Source organism: Megalops cyprinoides, chromosome 14 (genome assembly GCF_013368585.1).
Source record: "Megalops cyprinoides isolate fMegCyp1 chromosome 14, fMegCyp1.pri, whole genome shotgun sequence".
Classification (NCBI taxonomy): domain Eukaryota; kingdom Metazoa; phylum Chordata; class Actinopteri; order Elopiformes; family Megalopidae; genus Megalops; species Megalops cyprinoides.
In genome coordinates, this window is record NC_050596.1 from 28,520,987 (window position 1) to 28,542,399 (window position 21,413).

Here is a 21,413-nt window from a genome sequence, read left to right on the forward strand (position 1 = left end):
CAGGACTGAAAAATCTCCCCATATAGATTTATTTGGACACAAGCTCCTCTTCATTTTCAGCTTTAAAGTTGTGTGTTGCTTACCTACGTGCTGTTACTTTTCATTTAGCGTTTTCCTCCTCCTAGTGCAAGGGAAGCCTGAATGAGTGAATATGCTATTGGGGAGATTGCATGTATTCTTTGCACACCGCCGCACTCTTGGGGATTAGGTTCTGCGTAGCTTGGCTCTGTTAACATGTGTGCATTAGGTGTTGGACGTGAATGGCAGGGGAAATAAATCGATCAAACTCAACAGTCAAAAGTAGACCTGCAACACATGGAACAATGGCAGCAGCCATGGTGACCATGTATCTCAGAAAAGAAATTACCCATCTGATTTATTGCGGTTTTCAAATTTGGGCCTCTGAAAATTGGACAGTGTTCATAACCTGTGGTGTCCATGGCATGACAGATCGCGAACATCATCAGGTAATTATTTTTTAACTGGATTAGGGCAGAGTTCTGATATGAAAGTCATTCCAGCATCTGCTGACGTCTTGCATCCCAGCAGTGTCCAATTTGTCCTCAGGATAATTTGCATTCAGTAGTGATATTTATCTGTCCTACACTGTAGAACTACTTTTATTTCATACTCTATGATTTCTATACTGTTTGTTACTTTCTAATTACTTTCTACTTTCTAAAGGAACATATGTGTTTCTAATGACACATTTCTCTTGTTCTGTTATGTATTAAGTATCCATTATCATATTGTTACAAAAATTAGTCTCTAGATGTTCGTCGACATCAGTGAATAGTGTATGGATTTCCTATTACTGTTTGAACTTGGTGCTGAGCTCCATACTGAATAGAGTGGCCCTTGAATGGTGAATTTAGATCATATGGCCAGAGAATAATCATAGAATTACAAGAGACTTAAAGCTGTATTAAAGCTAACCGCTATGGACCTTTTCAATTACACAACATGAATGAATGAATACACATCAAATGAATGACGTGTACCGAGTTGGTAATGAAGAGGCAGCAACACTTGTTTGGAGTCTTATTCAAATGTTGAAATTTTACATAAAGATAGTAGGAGAGATAGTAACAGAGGCCTTGAAGTAGCGAGTCATGCAAGACTCCACGAGTTTGAGAAAAGTGTGATGATTTGCGGGCGCAATCGGTCCTGCAATAAATTTAACACAAGCAGTATCCTCTTTTATCCGGAGCAGCGTGGTGCACACCACGATCTGATACGCAGGGTAAGGACACTGAAAGTGATCCAGGCCCTTTTTTCTGCCCTCCTCAGGCCTGACCTTACCCAGAGGAGCGGATCTCTGACTGATCATCAAAACCCACACCGGGACCACCAGGAAGAGGTGAGCACCGTTCTCATTTCCGCTCGGTTTCAGAGTTCAACCTGAACGCGTGTTACACCCCCCCCCCCTCCCACGCCAACTGCTTGCCCGTGGACCCGTGGCAAGGGACGGGGGAACACGGAATTATTCGACAGAGTGTTTTGAAGTCCTGGAGACAAAGGGCTCCTTTCGCTCCAAACTGGGGCTCTGTGGAGAGATGGGGTGGCACGGCGAATAAGGGAATCAAAAGGCTGGAAATTCACGGCTGAGAATAAACGCTCGCAGTTTCCCCGAGGTGATTTGTCTTTGCGCTTCTCTCTCTACAGATGTTAGACCCCCTTTTTTAGTAAAGACCTGAGGTTCTTTGGTAGTACTTTGATATCCTGCTCGAATTCAATATGTGAAATAGAAGAGTCACTCTGTGACTTGGAGCACATCATGGTCTTTGAAGTCTGATCCAATTTTTGCTGCTCACCATTTGATGTTGAAAGGATGAAATGAAGAAAACGTACAGTTTTTGCCAGTAACTCTGCGGAGCATATGTAAGATTAAAAAAGCAAAAATCCTTTGGAGGATGTACTTAGAAATGTTAAGCAGATTAATACTTTCCTATGGCTCTTTTATTCAAAGATAAAATTAAATATGAGAGGAAGTTCACATATGCTGTTATTTTCACCCTGACAATTAAGTCAGCGTGTTGCCATATGCAGGGAGGTAGGGGAGAGAAAGAGCAGGACTCGCCCGGGCGCATTTGCATGTGATTACAATTGCAAAATATATTAATGGCTTCTAGTGAAAGTGGCTGCCAATATAGTAAATAATAAATAAATAAGCAGGAAAACAGCGGCATAATCGGAGGCTGTCTGTGCAGATCGCGAGGTCTGTGTTCGTGGAGAGCCTGGTCGTTCGCGTCTTCCGGCAGCTTCCGTTGACCTGCTTCTGTGGCCGTCTGTCCGTCTGTCCGAAGGTCGCACCCGACAGCCGAGGCGGGAGAGCTGGGGACGGAGGCCGAGGCAGAGGGGGCGCGGGAGATGGGGTGATGCCGCGGAGGAAGCAGAGCGGTGTGCGGGAGTCCCAGAGTAAACAAGGTAAGCTTGAGCGTGGGGGGGGGGGGGCAGGTGAACTCAGGGGGAGACCGGAGACGCCGCGGCTTACTGAAGGAAGTGCTTTTTGGGGAAGGAAAAAAACAAGATTCTTCCTTCATCGCGCATCCCTCCCAATCCACACCGCCATTCTTTGGCAGCCACCAAAGGAGGCGGTTTGGGGGGAGGGGGGGTGGTTGCGTGTAAGTGCAGATTGTTTTTGCGACATTTTAATAACCGGGGGGTCAGCCCGACATTAATGTCTTATCACAGCCCTTTAAACGTGGCACCCAAAGGGCTTCAAAGGGCCCTGTCTCTCCACGCGCCGGGCCTGTTGCTAAAGACCCAATCGGCGGCACCAACAGACCCGCATAATAATGGCGGCATGGAAACACACCAGCCCTGATTTGTTGAGCATATGTTTGGTTTGTGTTTCGCCCAAGGCACTGAATTACATTAGCGCCTTGCCCAGGAGGCTTTGGGGATTGGGGAGGGGCCAGGGCAGTGATGGGGCAGGGGGGTTGATTGTGACCGTCACTGTGGATGTCGGGGGGGGTCTCCCCCCGTCATTAACATTATTAGGAGTGGGAGGTGAGAGCCGGAGGTGGAACGGCGTTTAGGAACCCAGCCGCGGGGGATTACGGGGGGATTAGGCCTGATAATGTAACAGACAGGGCTCTCCTGGGCGCGCAGGATTAGTGTCAGTTCACCGCTGCAGGTCTGCTCTGATAGCGGGTTAATGCTGTAATGCGGGGCGCAGGTGACCCCTTCTCTCTGGGAACCTTTCATGGGTGGGGGGGATGAGGCCCCCCCCCGCTGAATACTCGCGGGGCCCCTGCTCTTACGGGGTGCTGTTGATCCTCTGTGGTGAAAGAATGGAGATCATGAAGGAATCCTTCTTTTTTTTGGGAGGTGTGGGGATAGTTTTCCCTGCAAGTATTTGGAGCCTGGGTTGCTCGCCCAGTAGAGCAGGGACATAATTACAGTTTTAAACTGTGTTGAAGAAGAACCAGTTTTCCCATATTCTCGCCAGGAATACTTCTCAAAAACATGAAATAGTGGCAGAACCTTACGCCTTGTACCTTACAGATCTGGGCGAAGAAAACCCCACTGGGCCAGAAGCCAACAAGCCCATGCAGGTGAGGGAAGAGCTGAGTAATTGGGAGCGCTTTCAGCTTCGGTGTAATAACGGAGCGAGGTGCTCCTTGTTCCTGTAGACAGTGTCTCTGTGGTCCATTTAAGTTCGATTCACACAGCAGGATTCTGTGGAAGAACCATTTCGGGCACCTAGATTAAATTTGCAAATCTGATTTCCTGTCGTCGCTACCACGCTCACTCCAAGAGCCGCAGGTCCTGGTTAATGTTGTGCTAACGCTTTGGGAACGCTAACGCTAATGCAGACAGAAACACACAGACTCCCAGGTACGCAGCACCTTTTCAGGAAAGCTGTGTTTGAATATGCAGAGGGCGCAGCGGTGCAGGCACCCGGGGCAGGCTTTGATCCGCAGTGGCTCTGAAGCCGGATCCGTCCTGAGGTGGAGAGCGCGTCACGTGACCAGACCCTGCCAGATGTTGGGAAGCTGGGCTCCTTCTTGTGTTCATCCCCCCCACTACCCCCGCTGTCGCCCCCGGTGATCACTTTCATTTCGGGGTGGGGTGGGGGGGGGCTGGGGTATGATGGACCTGGAGAGTCTCAGGACACCAACAGGGGGTATCCATAAGAGAACCTGGGAAACGGCAAAAATCCGCTTTTTTTTGAGCCAGGCCCCAGAAGCGGGTGGCAGGACTCGGGAATCTGTCTCGCCCTTTTTTGACGGACGCTAAGTTGCTTAAATGAATTTGCCTGAGCCCAGCTGTGCGGCGGGGGTCTGGGGGCCGGCCTCCCAGGATGTCGGAACAAGGGGACGAGTGCAGATTAGCACTCTGGCTCAGGGGGCGCCTGTTCAGGGCACGTCTTACAGCAGGGCTGAGGGACAATCCCCCTGCTCTTAGGCAGATACCTGCAGTGCTGCCTTTTGTTAGCGAAGGCTCCCTCCACACAAGCCTCGTCACTCTTCCACGCTCCCGGGTGTCGATTTAAATGCAAAGTGATGGCCCGCGTGTGACACTCGTTCAGGCTCAGAGACGTCGCAGTGGGAGTGAAACGTTGAGTCCTGCAAATGGTGCGTTCGCTCGTCTCACCTCTCAGCCCTCACCCTCCTTCTCTCTCTGTCTCTTCCCGTTTAAGTTCAGATCAGTTTGCTTTATTGGATGACAAAAATCAGTATTTGCAATACCAAAACATGATACATAAATAACATACAGCGTAAAAATGGTAATCTCTCTCTCTCTCCCTCCCTCTCTCTCTCATTCTCTGTCATATCTCTGAATTCAGATGCATTTTGAAAATGTCTCAAAAATTAGTTGCAAAAAAAAACAAGCCAAAACAAACTAAAAAAAACGTTGCAAGTATCACAGCCCTTTCATGGAACAAAGGGCCGTAGGACCAGAGCAATGGGACCAGGGTGAGAGGACCAGACTGATAGGACCAGGGCGATAGCACCATGGCGACAGGACTAGATTTAATAGTACAAGAGCAATAGGACCAGGCCATGTTTTACAGCTGTGTGGTAAACGGGAGAGACCAGGCGATCAGTCAGCCCTGACTTTATGGTTTATGAAAGCTGAGCTACTTATGTTAACAAGCTTTTTGAAGATTACGGTTGTGGCAAAAATAAATGTCAGGAGCGAGTGAGTGATAAACGAGGGACACATCACAGGAGACCTGCAACTGCAACGAGGAAGGAAGGCTTCCTCCGAGCCTGGGGCCTCCTTCAGCAAATCCTCGTATGAGTGTTACTACAGTCCTCTGGCAAAACCCAGAGCTGGCGTATGGCTAGTGCCACCCAGAAAAGGTGCCCACAACCTGCATGTGCAAGTTTGCACTGACCAATTAGGCCAATTATTCTGTAAGTGATCACACACATGCGTGTCCTTGGGGATGGCATGTAAGACTAAAAATGTTGTTTGGCAGATAACTGTTTACCCTTACTTCAGTTACATCAGGCTGCCAGAACATTCAGAAGCTAAAAAAAGTAGATGTGTTGATGGGTATCATTAATCCTGCCAAAATATGCTCAGGATTAATCGTCATGACTGTTTAATGACTGTTTAGCAAATATTTTGAATTTACAATCCAAATATACACTGAAAGGCATTAATAGTTTACTTACAGCCCAACTCGTGTGTCTTAGCTATCAGTTATCTTTGAAATGCATGCAGCTGTATAGGATAGACAGGATAATAATGTCTTTGTCCTCTCACACAGAACTGGGCTGCGTGTAAAACGTAGCTCGCTAGATAAAATTCCAGCTTTAAAAAAAAAAAAATCTAAAAAAGTCAGGCCACACAAGAAATTCATGCCTTCCCTGCCAAAAGGGAAAAGACTGGCACCTCCGCTCAGTAGTGTGGATCTGAGGTGTTCCTGCTCGCACACGCAGCACGGGATCAAATGTGTCCGTCATCACGTCTGAGCCGAGACCTCAGGTCTTTACACATGAAAAGGAGGGGAAATGGAGACGCTGCCTTGTAGACTGTTTTTATTTCAGGAGAGGAAGGAAGAGCACAAGTTACACAGGAGTACATTATTACACGTTTCCAGTTTTCTTAAGGAAAAATGTCTGTGTTTGTCTGCTGATGTCTCCTTTTTAAAGGAAAAAAAGCAATTATGCAGTGATGGAAGACATTCAGTCACTATCACAGTTCAGGTCATGTTTTTGTTTTCTTGGACCCACTATCAATTTCAGGACATAAACACAGAGGTCTGATGTGCATGCTTGATACGGCTGAACAGATATGAATTTCAAGCATTGTTTGGTTGTACTTTTCTTTTTTTGGAATCACCGGTGGTACTTTAGGCTCCTCTTAGCACAATCTTTTGCAATCTTGTAGAACTGTCTACAGTATCAGTCAAAGGTTTGGACACACCTGATTAAGATAATCGGAAACATGCACTCAAAGACATTTTGATCTAAAGACTTATGTTTAAATTTTTGAAAGTTTTTTTCTTAGCCAAATATAAATTGTGGAGTTGATGTCTATGTATGAATTTCTTTCCAAAAAAATTTATTTTAAAAAATATTTTTGGCTACTGAAGAATCTACAATATAAGATAGATTTGTTGATTTAACACTTTTTTTATCACTGCATAATTCTATAATTCCATTTGTGCAATTTCATAGTTTTGATGTCTTTACTATTATTCTAAAATGTGAAAAATTGTAAAAAATAAACACAAAACCCTTCCATGAGTAGGTGTGTCCAAACTTTTGACTGATACTGTAATACAATGACAATTTTTTCCTACAACTCCCACAAACACCAAACAGAAGGCAGGCGCATCTCTATGACATCATCTGAGGGACACATAGGGGCTTGAATGAGTCTCAGGGTGCTAACATTGGAGCAACAAGAGAGCCATGGCCTGACAAAATCTACCCTAGCCTGGCAGAACGACGACAATTATAAAATTCTCGAAAACTCCTGAATGCTAAGGACTCCTGGCCACTGTTGGCAAATGTCACACCTCGGAGTCGAGCACAGACATCACCCTGTGCATGAAATGAGCCACTTAGGAGGCCTGGGTTTTATGACTACCAACACAAGATTGTTATTTTAGATGTATTTTTAGGAGAGACGCAAGTCTCATTTGACACAGAATAACCCAGAGGTCTTTTTATGTGTTTGTCTGCTTCACCCACTAATGCATTTACAGCAGTTGCCACTGGGTAAGGAACGCCTTTTTTAACTTAGAGACCCTACAGAAGTTCCCTCTTTGCCTCTGAGGGGTCCCACGCACATATAACAGGGTTTCCATGGACCCCCCCTTTCTGTGGTTCGGCTGTACCTGACGCAAGTTGAAGGTCATTGACCCAGTGTAACCAGCCAAGCTCAGATACAGCACTGTAGTTCAGCTCAGAGCCAATGTTAATCAAGCCAAAGCAGGGGTTTATTATATCAAATTATAACTACAAAGTCCCTTCAAGGGCTGACTCCTAGGTACATAGCAGAGCCTTGCTGTCAGATCATTAGCTGGTCACAGCAGAAAACAATCAAACACTTCCTACCTTCTAATACCTCCTAAGCTTGACCTGTGTGTAATCAGCTTCACTTGCCACAGTCTGATTTTTGAGGTCTTTCCAACACAGGAACAACAAAAGCACAAGACTCAGGATTCCTTCCTGCACTCTTTAGCCAGTAAACAAATGCACCACTTTGGCAAGCGATCCCACTCGTGTATTGGCAAAGGAACGTGGTGCAGGAGGATGTGGGCCACACCAGATAAGCAGGGCTGTAAAATGTTGCAGGGTCAGCAGCATTTGAGAAGTAGGTGAGACTCCACCAGCTGAAGCACAGACTGCATTAGTGGGGTACACACACACCTGAGGTGGGGCAGGAGGAACCAAACCTTATGGAGTGTGACGGCAGAGTGTCCTGTAGCTGTCACTAAGCCTCCTTTAGGAAGACACTTTACTCGCTACAGACAGGTAATGAAGGGTCAGCGGCGTGCTCACACTCACAGTCTCAGCACTGAAACAAATGGCACTGGAGAGTGGATGAAGGAGATTCAGCAGCAGTGTGTGGACTGGCTTGTCCCTAATGCGTGTGTGTGTGTGAGTGTTGTTGTTGTTGTTGTTGTGTGTGTGTGTGTGTATGTGTGTGTGTATGTGTGTGTGTGAGAGAGAGAGAGATTGAGCATGTGTATGTGTGTGAGAGGCTGTGTGCATGTGTGTGTGTAGGTGTCTGTGTATGTATGAGTGAGAGAGAGTGCATGTGCGTGTGCATGTGTGTGTGTGTGTGTGTGCGCGCGTGCACGTGTGTGTGTGTGTGTGTGCGCGCGCGCGCGCGTGTGTGTGTGTGCACGCGTGTGTGTGTGGGTGTGTGTTTGTGTGTGCACATGTGTGTGTGTTGATTGTGAGTAATGCTCTGCTTGTAGCACACCCAGCCCTCACAGTTGGATATGCTGAGCACCGCAGCACTGAAACATGCTCCGCACACCGGGGGTCCTGTCCAGCTGTCAGAGCCCAGAATCCCATAGTCCACTTCCTCAACATCACACCTACACCTCTAACTCCGCACAACCCGGGACCTCCCGCGTCCTCCGTAACCGCGGGTGACCCCATTGCCCCGTTACCGCACACACCTGCGACGCCCCGCCGTGCGGCGGACGAGACGAATGATTCAAACTTCCCCCACCGTGTCCCACACACACAAACCCGGGCTCCACTGTGTGTGATTAATCTGCCTCCATTCATCCTGGATCCTTTCGCCCGGATATCCAGCGCATTCCTCCCGCGTATAAGCAAATTACAGGGCACGAGACGGAGGTGAGGGAGATTTGGGCTGGATAGGAAGACTCAACTTAACGGAAGGGAGGAATGTGGACTGTGGCAGTCTCCGTAATCCTCTTAATGTCAGCGAGAGTAGTTAACAGGATGTACTTCCAAACTACTTATCGTCACCGATAATGTCAGAATTTTTTCGCTCGGGTAATCTCCCGTAAACCTATATCAAGGTAAAGGAGCGCCGTTGCGACTTTCCTTGCTGTCCTAAACTAGCAGATGAAATAAGTAGGATCTTTTTTAGTTGTTGTTCAGCGGCTCGGCTTCGGTTCTTCATGTCTTACTTATACAGGTAGTGCATCAGGAGTAAACTTATGGAACTTAGCGTTATTTAACTAGTGCAAGAAATCTTCGAACGAAGTTGTCTCTCAAGAGTACAGATATATTTAAGCAAGTTCAAGTGCTGGAAAAAAGCGTGTTCTCTTTCAGCTCTCTCCTTTGAAAAACATAAAGGTCAGATCTGATGTTTAAAGCGGAGAATCTGAAAGTTTGATGGACGTGGCAAACATATTCATTCCTCAGGAAGCGTCTTCAGATCTAAATTAAAGATATCAGCTGTTATGCGTACATGTGTGTGAGAATGTGCAGTGCACTGTAGGTTAATTATTGTCACCTGATATGACTGTGATTGCCATGCACAGTGTACATTTCATAAGTCGTCAATTATGACTTATTCATAATAAGTCAAGTTAATCAATGTAGTCTTCCATGTCAGGTTGCCACTTTTTGATGGATATTTTCTTTCTTTCATATCCTTATAGTGAATAGCTTGGACGGTAATGTAGCAGTTATTTCTCAGTCTTAAGCTGTATTGAATATTCTGCTGATGAGGCTGGCAGTCTTGCCTCATGTTTTATACTGAAGACCTGATGTCATAAACATCTGGATGTTATATGTCGCATAACTCTTTTGAAGGAACTCCTTTTTCTGAAGACTGTTGATATCACAGATCAAAAAACAAGCAGTCACCTGATGTACATGTTGCATCACAAGTTTGTATTGATGCCAGACACTAAAATGCATGCTTTCGATTCTACGAGTGCTAACAGGCACTAGCAAGCTGCTTCCAGGGTTCATAAAGAGTAGTTCTCATTTCTTTGGAGTCCTCATACAGCGGGGGATGGATTCTCGGTGATTTGCAGCAGTGCTATTCTGCGTTGGGATGAGGGAGGGCCGGGAGGCAAGCTGTCTGAAAGTGGCTGTATTGTGTTACATGGCCTGGCCCGGCCAAAGTCTGCGAAGCAGGAGCTGGCACAGGGTCACGTACCCGTCCTCCACTGCCGCCTGCGCCGTATCCGCCAAAGCGTTCCTATCAGGGCACCTGCCCTCCCCCACGCCCCATTCCCAACCGCCCCCATTCTGAACCGCCCCCAATCCCTCGCCAGCCTCACGCATGCCCAGCACAGGAATCCTGGCAGCAGAGCTGTGGGATTCCCAGCACCTTATAAGGATCTTCCCATCATGCGAACGATCGTCTGGGAGTCCAACCCAAACTCCAGCTCCAACTGGCCATGGGAATGATTGATTTCAGTGTTAAAAAAAAAAAAAAAAAAGTTAAGTAACAACATCCTCCATCTGCATTAGTGCAAAACAGATGCAGGAACTGCCCTTTGGAGCATTATCTGTAGAACGCCACGATTTTCCTGCTGTGTTTTGTAATTCAAAGCACATGGGTTACCATTTAACAGCAGTGTCCCAAATCAAGACATTGGTAATAAATCACAGGAGCCCTGAAATGCTCTGGAACTGCTCTCGAAGACTTTCTCTGTTCTCTGGCTGTGTTTTTTTTTTTTTCCAGGGGTCCTCTGTTTGCAATAAACAGCCCCCCGTGTGTGCATGTCTGTATGCGTGTGTGTGTGTGTGTGTGTGTGTGCGTGTGTGCGTACGTCTGTGAGTACATCTGTGTGTGTGTGTGTGTGTGTGTGTGTGTGCGTGTGTGTGTGTGCGTCAGGGTGTTTGTGCAGGAGAGAGTGGGCTCTGGGTTGCACATGCCTCATTTAGACATCAAAGAGCCGCACTGATGATTTTTCCCTTATAATCCATGCCTTTTGGTGCTTCGGACTCCTCCAACTGAACAAACAAAGCCCCAGTGGCTAACGGTGGTCTGGGAGCAGTCAGGTGATACGGGCACGTGGTCGGCGGAGGAAAATCGATATGTCTCCCAGTTACTCTGCTAAAATCCCTTTTAGCAGCTCTTTTATGTTGTTTCTGAGGAGCATTCCGATTTTCAGGGGATTTAAAACTGGTATTTAGAGATGTACCGCGAATCATCACCAGAGCTTTGAAAATGAAAGCACTACCTATCTTAAAAGGGATTCTGCTCCTTTTTATCTTCAGATGCAAACATTTACAATATGTCTGTCTGCTGCGAAGAATAACAAACTCTGGCCGCCTCATTTTTTTTTTCTACCATGCAAAATCAATACTGCATGAATAAAATACCGCGTCTGTATGTTTTGCGTTTGCCTGTATCACCGCACCTACCCCGACCCCCACCCCAAACCTCTCACAAGTACCCATCTCTCCCACTATCAATAATTTAGGCAGAGGAGACTGTGGCCACAATGCCTGATAAATCCTGACCCCTTACTAGACCCGCCTGGCTTCGGTTGTGCTAAACGGCAGGAGTGAGTTTTGGCAGCACCCCCCTCCCTCCCACCCCACGCCTTTAGGATATCTGTGAGAGCGGCGTACCTCTGGGTGGGGGTACGGGGTGCAGCTTGGATCAAATGGCGCTGATTTCCCCGAACGGAGGCAGAGATAGAGGGGTCTGACCTGTCCTCTGATCCGCCCTCACGCTTTAATCGCGGCGGGTCGGACCGGAATGAACCGCAGCGGGAAAGCGCCAGGAGCAGCGAGCGTGGCTCGACCACACGGGCAAGCGAGGCACAGCGGCACAGAGGCTCCGCCAGCAACGCCGAGGGTTTAAACCCAACAACAAGCACACCTCGCTTCCAACCCCCTACGGGTATGCCAAAAAGGCCCTGTGCGTTTAGCATTGTGTTAGCAGTTAGCGGCATATTAGCCGTTGGCTGTGTCACCTTCAAGGCAAGTACACAGGCCAAAGCTGCGGTTAAATCCATACTTCCCCCCCCACCTAATAACCAGGCTCTGTTAGTGCCTTTTTTTTAACGTAACAGCATTTCATCGCATTTTTTCACCTTGCTTGAGGGGCTGAACGTTGTGTCCAGACCTGTATTACGCGAACGGAGAAATACTTTGTTATTCTAATTTTACAGGCGTCACACGGCTTTCATTAATTAGGCCGTAACGGTGCGCCGAGGCACCGTGCGCACTCCCAGTTTCGCCGTGATTGCGGAGGAGAGAGAGGAGCAAAACCGCCGAACGTAATGGAAGGTGTGCGGAAGCTGCAATCCGAATCTTTGTTCAAGGCCGTCAGGAGTAATTATGGATGATTGAGTGCTTTGATGTGATTTCAGGGGAATAGGAAATTTGCTTATCAAACCCGATTCAAACATCATTAGCAGGAGCTATGTCCCTTGTCAGTTTCCTTCCCAGAATCTAAGGTGCAGACCTCAATGGTGTCCTGAATTTTGTTTATTTATTTATTTATTTGTACAGAAGGTACTTTTTTTTTTTTTTTTTTTTACAGGAGATTCATCATGCAGTAAATCTGGGGCCTGACAATGGTTATATAACTGTCTGTTCCACATTCTTCTAAAGTGAATAGAACTTTACCTAACAGATTGCTTTGTTATTGTATAGAGAGTTTTCCAAATGCATTGAGTTGATAATGGGTTCATGGCGGTTGCAGGCATTTTTTGTACTTTGTAGCGGTAACAGTCCATGAGCAAGAAATAGTGGAGGGTGAGAACTGACCTTCACTCATAACTTGAGCTTATATCTGTCCCGAACCCATTTCTGGTTGTTTCTCACAATGATCAATCTTTGCATGTTTTCGCAAGTGTCATGCTTCAGTGGATGATTCCTTTTTATTTTAAAACTTTGTTTTAAAAATTATTGAAAAAAAAATGTCAGGCTCTTGTCTTTTTCCTCTTTTTGATGGAAAACAACAAGTAATTTTTTACTTTTGTGATTCACTGATTAAGTCATTAATCCATTCGCTGTTTTCCAGCTATTTACATTGTTCAAAAACTCTGAAGGGAGAGATAGGAAAAGTCAACATTAGTGTGATAAACAACCTGTCAGCAAAGCTGACAGAGACTCATTGGGCGCTACAGGCCATCAAATTTAGCGATGATGGAGAGAGAAAAAAACAAATCAAAGGGTTTAAAGGTTTTGAAAATAAAGACTTTGTTATCCATTCTCAAATGTGTACACTGTACTTGAGAGTACTGCTGTGGCAGCATTGCCTTTGAGCACTTTGATCATTTCAGGTTAAAAAAGTAACAATCGGTTGCGAGTCGAAACCGATTTCTGATCTCTTTCTTGCACAAAGAATCATTTAATGTAATCCCAGCTCAAAACCAGTACTGTTAAGTACACAAAGGTAATGCTACCACATTAAAGCGCAGTTAAGGAGCAAGGAATCAGCCGCTTATGGGTGAACTTCTCTAAAATTGGCACTCTTGTTAATCACGAAAAGCAACCCTGGGAAAGGTTGTAGACAGTTGCAAGTTTAAAGCTGCGTTTTTGCTGTCCTTTGCTTCCAGCTCACAAGCTGCCTCTGTGGTGCAGGAAAACACAGACTAATCGCTCAACTTGTTTCGAGTGCTCATTCTAGGTGAACACAGTTTCCCTAATTGTGGATGGGGAAGAAGTTCCTTTTTTTTCTAATCAACTCAGTGCGCTCAGAATCACGCCGCGATAGGCGCTCAGACTGAAGAATATGAATAAGTGAAACATCCCCATTATGAGGGTATGACTGCAGGGATGACAGCATCTCTGTAGGTACTTCCAAAACGTGGATTTGTGAAATCTAATGCTAAATAACAGGGGGGGGTGCAGAGGAAGCAGGCAGAAGAGAGGGGGGAAAAAAAACCTGACAGCTTTGAAGTGCTGGGATTGAGATGTGATGAGGTCTGTTCAAAGTGAGTACAAAGTAGTCTAAAGCCGGGTAAAGTAAATGCTTCTTTAGTCAAGGTTAGGAAGCGGTCTAACAGGAGACGATGAAGGAATGTCCTGTTTCACCCAAAATGGATGGAAAGAGATGAAACGGGATCTGACATTAAATATACATTTTTTGTGGTAAGGGTGTCTGGGATTTAATGCACATTTTTGTAAAAAAAAAATCTTCAAACACAGCACTGTACATGGGACCTAAAGCAAATCTACCTTTTTTTTTCGTTGTCTTATCAAAGATGAGGTTGAACCACCCATCCTTCCCCTCTCGGTCGATGTCTATGACGCACAACGATCCTCTCTTGTTTTTCCATCATCTTCATAACTGACAGTGAGAATCCTGTTACGTTGCCAACAGTAATAGCACGTATTAAATTGCCTGCAGCAAAATGAAGTTTCAGCGCCACGCTGTTGTTACAGCAGAGAGTGCGTTGCTGCTAACAGAAATGAGGAAGAAGGCGATGCGGTGGCCGTCCGCGGTGAGCGAGCGCTGAAGGGCCTGTTCGCCTGAGTCTCGTGCTCTCAGGGCGGCTGTATTGTTATCAGGAGCTGATTTAATTGAGCCGGGTCTCCTGTGTGTGAATTAGCCGCTTTGATGCTGTCAGAAGAGACCACTAACACAAGGGGATCAGTGTTCAGTCAGGCTGCACTGACGGCCCGGCGATGTGCCTCTGCTGTTGCCGGGCTCTGTGACTGCTCCCTCAGAACGCCCCTCGTTCCACTCGAGCGTGTCCCCGCATTGTGTGTCCTTGGAACAGAGTTGTCTCAGTGCGCGTTCGGCCTCGGCGTCCGACGAGTCTTTGTGTCCTTGTCGTGTTTCGTGTCAGGTTGTGTTTGTGTCTCGGTGCAGCAATGTGGTGCGTGTGGGTTCAGTGTATGTTCTGCGTGTGTGTGTGTGTGTTCTGCATGTGTGTGTGTGTGTGTGTGTGTGTATGTTCTGCATGTGTGTGTGTGTGTGTGTGTGTATGTTCTGCATGTGTGTGTGTGTGTGTGTGTGTGTGTGTGTGTGTGTGTTCTGCATGTGTGTGTGTGTGTGTGTATATGTTCTGTCTTAATGTTTGTCCCCTCGGTGCCTGTGATTTGTTCCAAGGTGTGTTGCATCTCTGTTTCAGTGCATGCTCTGCGTGTGCGTGTGTGTGTGTGTGTGTGTGTGTGTGTGTGTGTGTGTGTGTGTATGCTGTGTCTCAATGCATGTTTTGGGCAGGATGTGTCTCAGTGCATGTTTTGTGTGTGTGTGCCTGTGTGTGTGCGTTTGTGTTTGTGTGTGTGTCCATATGTGCGTGCATATTGATGTGTTTGTCTGTGTTTGTGTCTGTGTATGTTTGTGTGCATTGATGTGTGCATTTGTGGTGTGTGCATTTGTATGTGTGTGTGTGCACGTGCGCAAGCACATTGATGTGTGTGTGGGTGTGTGTATGTTGTGTCTCCCCTCAGTGCATGTGAGTAGCGCCGTGGTGTGTTGCGTCTCCGTTTGAGTGCACATTCTGTGTCAGCGTGCGTTATGTCTCTCTGCGCATTTTGTGTCGTGTTAATGTCAGGCATCACTGACACAAAACACGGCATTGTGCAGCATTTTGCAGTGCTGTAGTGGTGTGTGTGTCTGCATGTCTCTCCCTCTCACTACTTCATTTTTGTTTTCTCTTTCCCTCTCCCTCTCTCCCTCTCTGTCTCTGTCCCTCTCCCTCCCTCTCCCTCTCCCTCTCTCTCTCCCCCCTCTGCTCTCTCTTTCCCTCCTTTCCCTCTGTCTTCCTTCTCTCCACTTCCCTGCCCCAGGTCCAGTTCTCAAACTGCAGCAGCGTACCCCTCGGCGGCGGGGCCAGCAGCCCAAACTGCTGAACAGCCCCGAGGACAGCCTGTACTACAACCAGCTAAATGTGAGTTCAAAGTGGCCATAAAGCTCTTTGTCTGACTTTGTTTCCAGATGATAATACAATTAAATCTACCTGTGCCAGACCCTGCAGCCCCACCCCCATGCTTCTCTGCCTCTTGTCTTGAACATGTGCTTATGCTCTTTATCTGTGGCTTTCATGTCAGGATGTCTGCCTTCACGGTGAATAATTGATGTGGTTTATCAAAGCTGAGCAAGATGCCTGCTTCATCAGGCTCACTCCAGCCCTTTGATCAAAAAAAATTATGCTGTGACTTCTGATATTATCAGCATCTGCTTGCATTCAACACAAAATCACTTTGAATTAAAAATTAATGACTCGCTGCTCATCTCTTGACTGTGTGCTCTTGGCCCTTTCCTCAGAGAACTCTGGATTACCAGGGGAGCAAGAGGAAGCCGAGAAAACTTGGGTAAATAGCTGCTTTCCGACTTTCAGCAACTATAAACAGAGCAGGCCCTTTGTGGTATTACAGAATTCTGTGAACTCCAAAAATGAAAAAAAAAAAACAAGCGAGGTTTTTTTTTTAATCTGGTGGGGGGCATAAGATGTAAATTCAGTGCTGAAAATAAAGGAGATTTTTTTAAAACTACTCCTGTAAAATTTTTCCAGGGGAAGGGAGACAGACATTATACGCATGCAAAGTGCAAATGTTCAAGCTCTGACCCTTATTTGGAAATGAAAGCCCGATTTTAGTCTGGTAGGTCAATAATGCAGGAAAAAAGGAGTCTTAATTGTTTGCCACTTTATCTATGTACACCATCATCTCTGCGAATTAAGGGATTAACATTTACAAGTTTTCTAATTACAACAAAATGCCATGCTGTTATAGCTGTTATGGCTCAGTGTATGGCATTCTGTGTCTCTCTCTGCACGCCCCCCCCCCCCCCCCCCCCCCCCCCCCCCCCCCTCAAACACACACACACACACACACTCTCACACCCTCTCCCTCTCCTGCATCACAGGCAAATCAAAGTGCTGGACGGAGAGGACGAGTACTACAAATTACTGTCGGCCGTGGAGTCGATCCCAGAGGAAGACAGCCCGACTGGCCCCCCTCCCACCCTGTCAAGAGGGCCCGTCCTCACTCAGAGCTGAGCCCCTGTCTCGGCACGGTAAGGGTCTGTCTGGGAGCGCCAATCATGTTGGCATGAGGAGAAATGCCTTCCTTTTGAAAGCCGAGCTCCTCAGGATCCTTTTTCTCCTAAACGCCATCAGTGATGCGACTTATCTGATATTCCTGCAATTAGGAAATGGTCAATGAAGTTGTGTGGCTTTGATTCATACAGCACTTGTTAATTACTCTGTTATTTAACTTGTCTGTGAAAGTTTATGCCAATGTTTTTTTAATACTCCATTTTATACAGAAAAACTCTGTATTGTGAACAATGTTATTTGTTGTAATGGAAAAGCATCTGTTTCCCCATTTACACTATACACAAAAGTGATTTGTATTCTTTCACGCCACGCTTAATGTTATTTGACCCGGGCGAAATCCCTTAAAAGTTTATTTTACATGGCTGCCCACGTGCCTTATGTTCAGAGTTTGGAGGATACCGCTGCTGATGTGAAAGGGACGGAAGTTTTACCCAAATAACATCAAGCATCATTTGCTTCCCACTGAAACACAGTGCTGCTGTCATGTTTGTAAAATCAACAGCTCACTGTGAACTGTGCCCCCCCCAGCACCCACAGTCAGCCCCCCCCCCTCTCCCCACCGCTGCCAAGCCCCCCCCCCCCAGCCATCAGTGACAGCAGATCCAGCACTGTAATGGCTGCGCTGTGCCTCTCCTTTCATCGTGTTCCGCGCTTGTTTTTGATCAGGTCGAACACGGGGGAAAACCGTCACCCATTAGAGAAAACTGTTTTACTCCCCTCCCCAAAAATAAAACGAAACATGACAAATAAGACAGATGTTTGCGATAATAAACACAAAAGTTAATGACAGTGCGCATTTGTAGAGAGGAGGGGTGAAAGAAAGAACGCCACAACGTGTCGTGGGATTCGCAGGGAAAGCGCGCGGCTGTTTCCCACAGACTGAGCAAGGAGGGCTTTCCGAAAGTCTACCTTCACCCCCCCCCCCCCCCCCGCTGCTCCGCTCTTACAGGAGATAACAGCAGCAAATTGAGCTTTGTTTGATTGCGCCAATCGCTTATTTCAGAGCTCGACGAGAATCCCGGAGACAGAGAAAACAGGGGGCTGGCATCTTATCCAGTGATCATAACAACGAAAAAAAAAAAGAAATGAGGAAAAAAAAAAAGAATCAGAATTTAAGTGGCCCGGGCCTTTGCAGGGAAACACTTGCATTGTTGTTGCTGTGGATTTCAAAGCTCTTCAGTCATGACACTGGAAAGACATTAACCTAATGCTTTCATTGAAGCGCCCGCTTTTGAACTCTCTGAAGGCCTGTCACGGGGGGAGACAGAGGGGCATGACGGGGCCGGGCCCGGCGCTGAATGGCTCGGGGGCGTACAGTAAGAGGGAGTAAGAGAGTCTCTGCCGGGACTGCGCCTTGCTCGGCAGGACAGGGTGCCTCTGTGCGGTTTTTGTCAGGGTCGCGGCCCTCTCGGTGATCCCCTGTATTGTACACCGCAGCCGCCATTGTTCTTCCCGACGATGCGCCAGACGGGTCCGCCACCCCACCAGGCCGTCTGTCTACCTCCTCGTTTTAGCCAATCACGGGAGTCCTTAATGTCGGGAAGTGCTTAACGTCGCTGTTTTAGACGACATTAAGCGGTGGACGGGTGCAGCGCTTCCCCTGTATCATAAATCAGCTTGTGATCAAGTTAATATATATACCGATATGGTAAAGTGAAAAACCCCCACTAACCCCATCAGTCTGATTCATCAGTGACCTATGCTCCTTTCGGGAGCCAAGGTCTTACCACACAACAGCATGGTAACTGGAGTATCAGGGGTTACAGACATTTTGTGTGAATCATTATGTTTTTCAGCAGTCGAGGAACTGCTAGGACGTTACCCATAATGCCACTGAAGATGGTGTTTCAGCTGAATGAGTTTGATGGCAACAGTGGAGGCAGCCTTTTCAGCTGCAGGGGTTTCAGGTTTTATTTTCGACAGGAGACACATAATTGTTCAAATAACCAAGGGAAATCCGAGATGTTGGTGCATAAATTCAGAGCTGTAATATTCCATAATGTCCCAGCCATGAGAATTGGTTGGCGAAATACCGACACACATTCCTATTTAGTTTGTAGGTGTTTAGACCTACTGACCTAGAGAAGGCAATTCATTTTCTCTGTTCAGAAGTTTGACTTGTTCATCATTTGGCAATGGATATGACTTTAAGTAGAGCAAATAAAAAGGATAAAATCCACACCTGTGCTCTGTGAAACAAGGTCTAAATTGACCTGCATGCAGACACAATGATCCTGAGTGTTTTTGCGCCACTGAAGGTCATTTGACCCCCTGAGCTAATGCTGTCGAAACATACCGTAAATGATTTGCCCCAATGGAGAAACTGATTAAGAATCGGATTGCATGCACGCTATAATGCAAGCTAACATCTCCCAGTCCGTTTCAATTAAAGTAAATTTGGAGCTGGAAGAGCATAATCATGCCTGTTTGTGAATTTTTCCTCCAAAAGACAGAACACAGCACATACAGGGTACCAGACTGAAAAACTACCATTTCAGCAGATTTTTATAAGTACGCATAGGAAAAGTAGGTGCTTGAGTTGATATATGTAGGTAAAAATAGGGCTGGTTAGTTGATGTGTGTAGGAAAAGAGGGCTGGTGAGCTGATATGTGTAGAGGAAAGGGGGTCTGGTGAGTTGATGTGTGTAGGAAAAAGCAGGGCTGGTTAGTTGATGTGTGTAGGAAAAAGAAAGCTGGTTAGTTGCTATCAGTGTTGGGGAAGCTACTTTGAAAGCATAGCTTTGCAAGCTACCAATCTACTTCACACTGGAAGAAGTTGAACTACAGCAAAGCTACCCTAGGGAGAAATCTAGTTTGGTTAACTAAAGCTACTTAGAAAAAGTAGTTCAAACTACTTTGTGAAAAAATTATCAAATTGACAATGTACATGTGATACGAAATTATTAACAAAATATAATACAAAAAATTGTTTGTAGTTTCAGTAGTTAACTGCACAAAAAAATGGCAAAAAAGTAATTTAACTACTTGAATCACTATGCAAATGTAGTTGAACTACCAGCAAGCTACTGCAAAATGTAGTTATACTAGTTTACGTACGTATAGTTCACTACTCCCCAACACCGGTTGCTATGTGTATGAAAAAGCAGGGCTGGTTAGTTGATGTGTGTAGAGGAAAGGGGGTCTGGTGAATTAATGTGTGTAGGAAAGAGCAGGACTGGTTAGTTGATATGTGTAGGAAAGAGCAGGACTGGTTAGTTGATATGTGTAGGAAAGAGCAGGACTGGTTAGTTGATATGTGTAGGAAAGAGCAGGGCTGGTTAGTTGATATGTGTAGGAAAGAGCAGGGCTGGTTAGTTGATGTGTGTAGGAAAGAGCAGGACTGGTTAGTTGATATGTGTAGGAAAGAGCAGGGCTGGTTAGTTGATGTGTGTAGGAAAGAGCAGGACTGGTTAGTTGATGTGTGTAGGAAAGGAGGGCTGGTTAGTTGATATGTGTAGGAAAGAGCAGGGCTGGTGAGTTGATTTGTAGTGCTGTTTTTTCAATTTGCATATCATTTACCGCATCTCCCTTTGTTGACACCCCAGGGCCCCGGCAGAGATTTTGATCTTAATAGGAAGAGTGGGGTGCTATGGCTGAGGATCTTTTCCTGCTAATATTTAGAGGCAACTCATGAAAGCTCTGCCTAGACAGCTGGACTGCGAACAGCTTAACTTTCAGGTTCTTACTGCTCGTATTCTTTGCTATTTTATGTATTTATTTATTTATTTATTTATTTATTTTTTGCAAACTGGACTGACTCCGAAGTCTTGCTGACAGTTATTCGCTGAAGGTCCTTAATTACAGTAACAAGCTTATGTTTAGCCAGTTTGGAAAGCTAATGTGGCTAAGCTGTCCGCACCGGGAAAGCCATGCCGAAATCCCAGAGACCAAACTTACAAGGGGCCGCGCTGTAGTTGCCGGCGGCGTTGGCATTGCGGTTTGTGTCCACTCCACTCCGGCTCCAGTCCCACCTCAGAAGAGATGGCAGTAATTAGAGTATTCCTTGTACATTATCCCCGCGCCGAGGATGTTTTCCAGTCCAATGTAAAATAGGTCACCACAGCACCCTGGAGTGCGTCTTAAAAGTACACTGCATCTATTAAGTGTGATCATGCTCCCTAGATGGTTTTGGCCCTGTTTTTTTTTTTTTTCTCTCGCCATGCAAAGCAAATCCCATTAAGCTCACCAGTTTTAATAAGAAGCTGGCGCTGGCGACATAAGGTACAGCCGTGAACGTTTTTCCACATTCCCTGTTTCTCGCTGCCAAATTGAGTCCCAGACTGATGCTCTACCTGTGTGGGGGGTGGGGGGGGGGGGAGTGGGGGGGGGGTGACACGAGGGAAGGTGGTCTCCGTATGTCAGGACGTGGGGGCTGGGGGGGGGGGGGGTGAGCTCGTGGTTAATAATGCAGTGGTTGGGGCGACTGTGCTGCCCCGCTCTGGCATGGGGTGACTCAGTCCCCCGTCTCCTGCGGCGTGGGTACGAGGGGTGGCCCGCAGCACTGTCGGAGGACAGCAGGGGGGCC

General features: G+C 46.6%; 1 protein-coding gene across 1 annotated transcript in view; it reads left to right on the forward strand.

The window, feature by feature from the left end:
• The window catches only part of myo3b (myosin IIIB), a 104,026-nt gene that overhangs the window by 77,710 nt on the left and 4,903 nt on the right, over positions 1-21,413 (forward strand). Inside the window, exons 32-36 of the mRNA XM_036545153.1 lie at positions 1,291-1,360; positions 2,307-2,427; positions 15,618-15,718; positions 16,096-16,142; positions 16,696-16,845. Coding sequence (XP_036401046.1) covers positions 1,291-1,360; positions 2,307-2,427; positions 15,618-15,718; positions 16,096-16,142; positions 16,696-16,828 — 472 coding nt within the window. The 3' untranslated portion in view covers positions 16,829-16,845. The remainder of the gene's footprint in view (positions 1-1,290; positions 1,361-2,306; positions 2,428-15,617; positions 15,719-16,095; positions 16,143-16,695; positions 16,846-21,413) is intronic.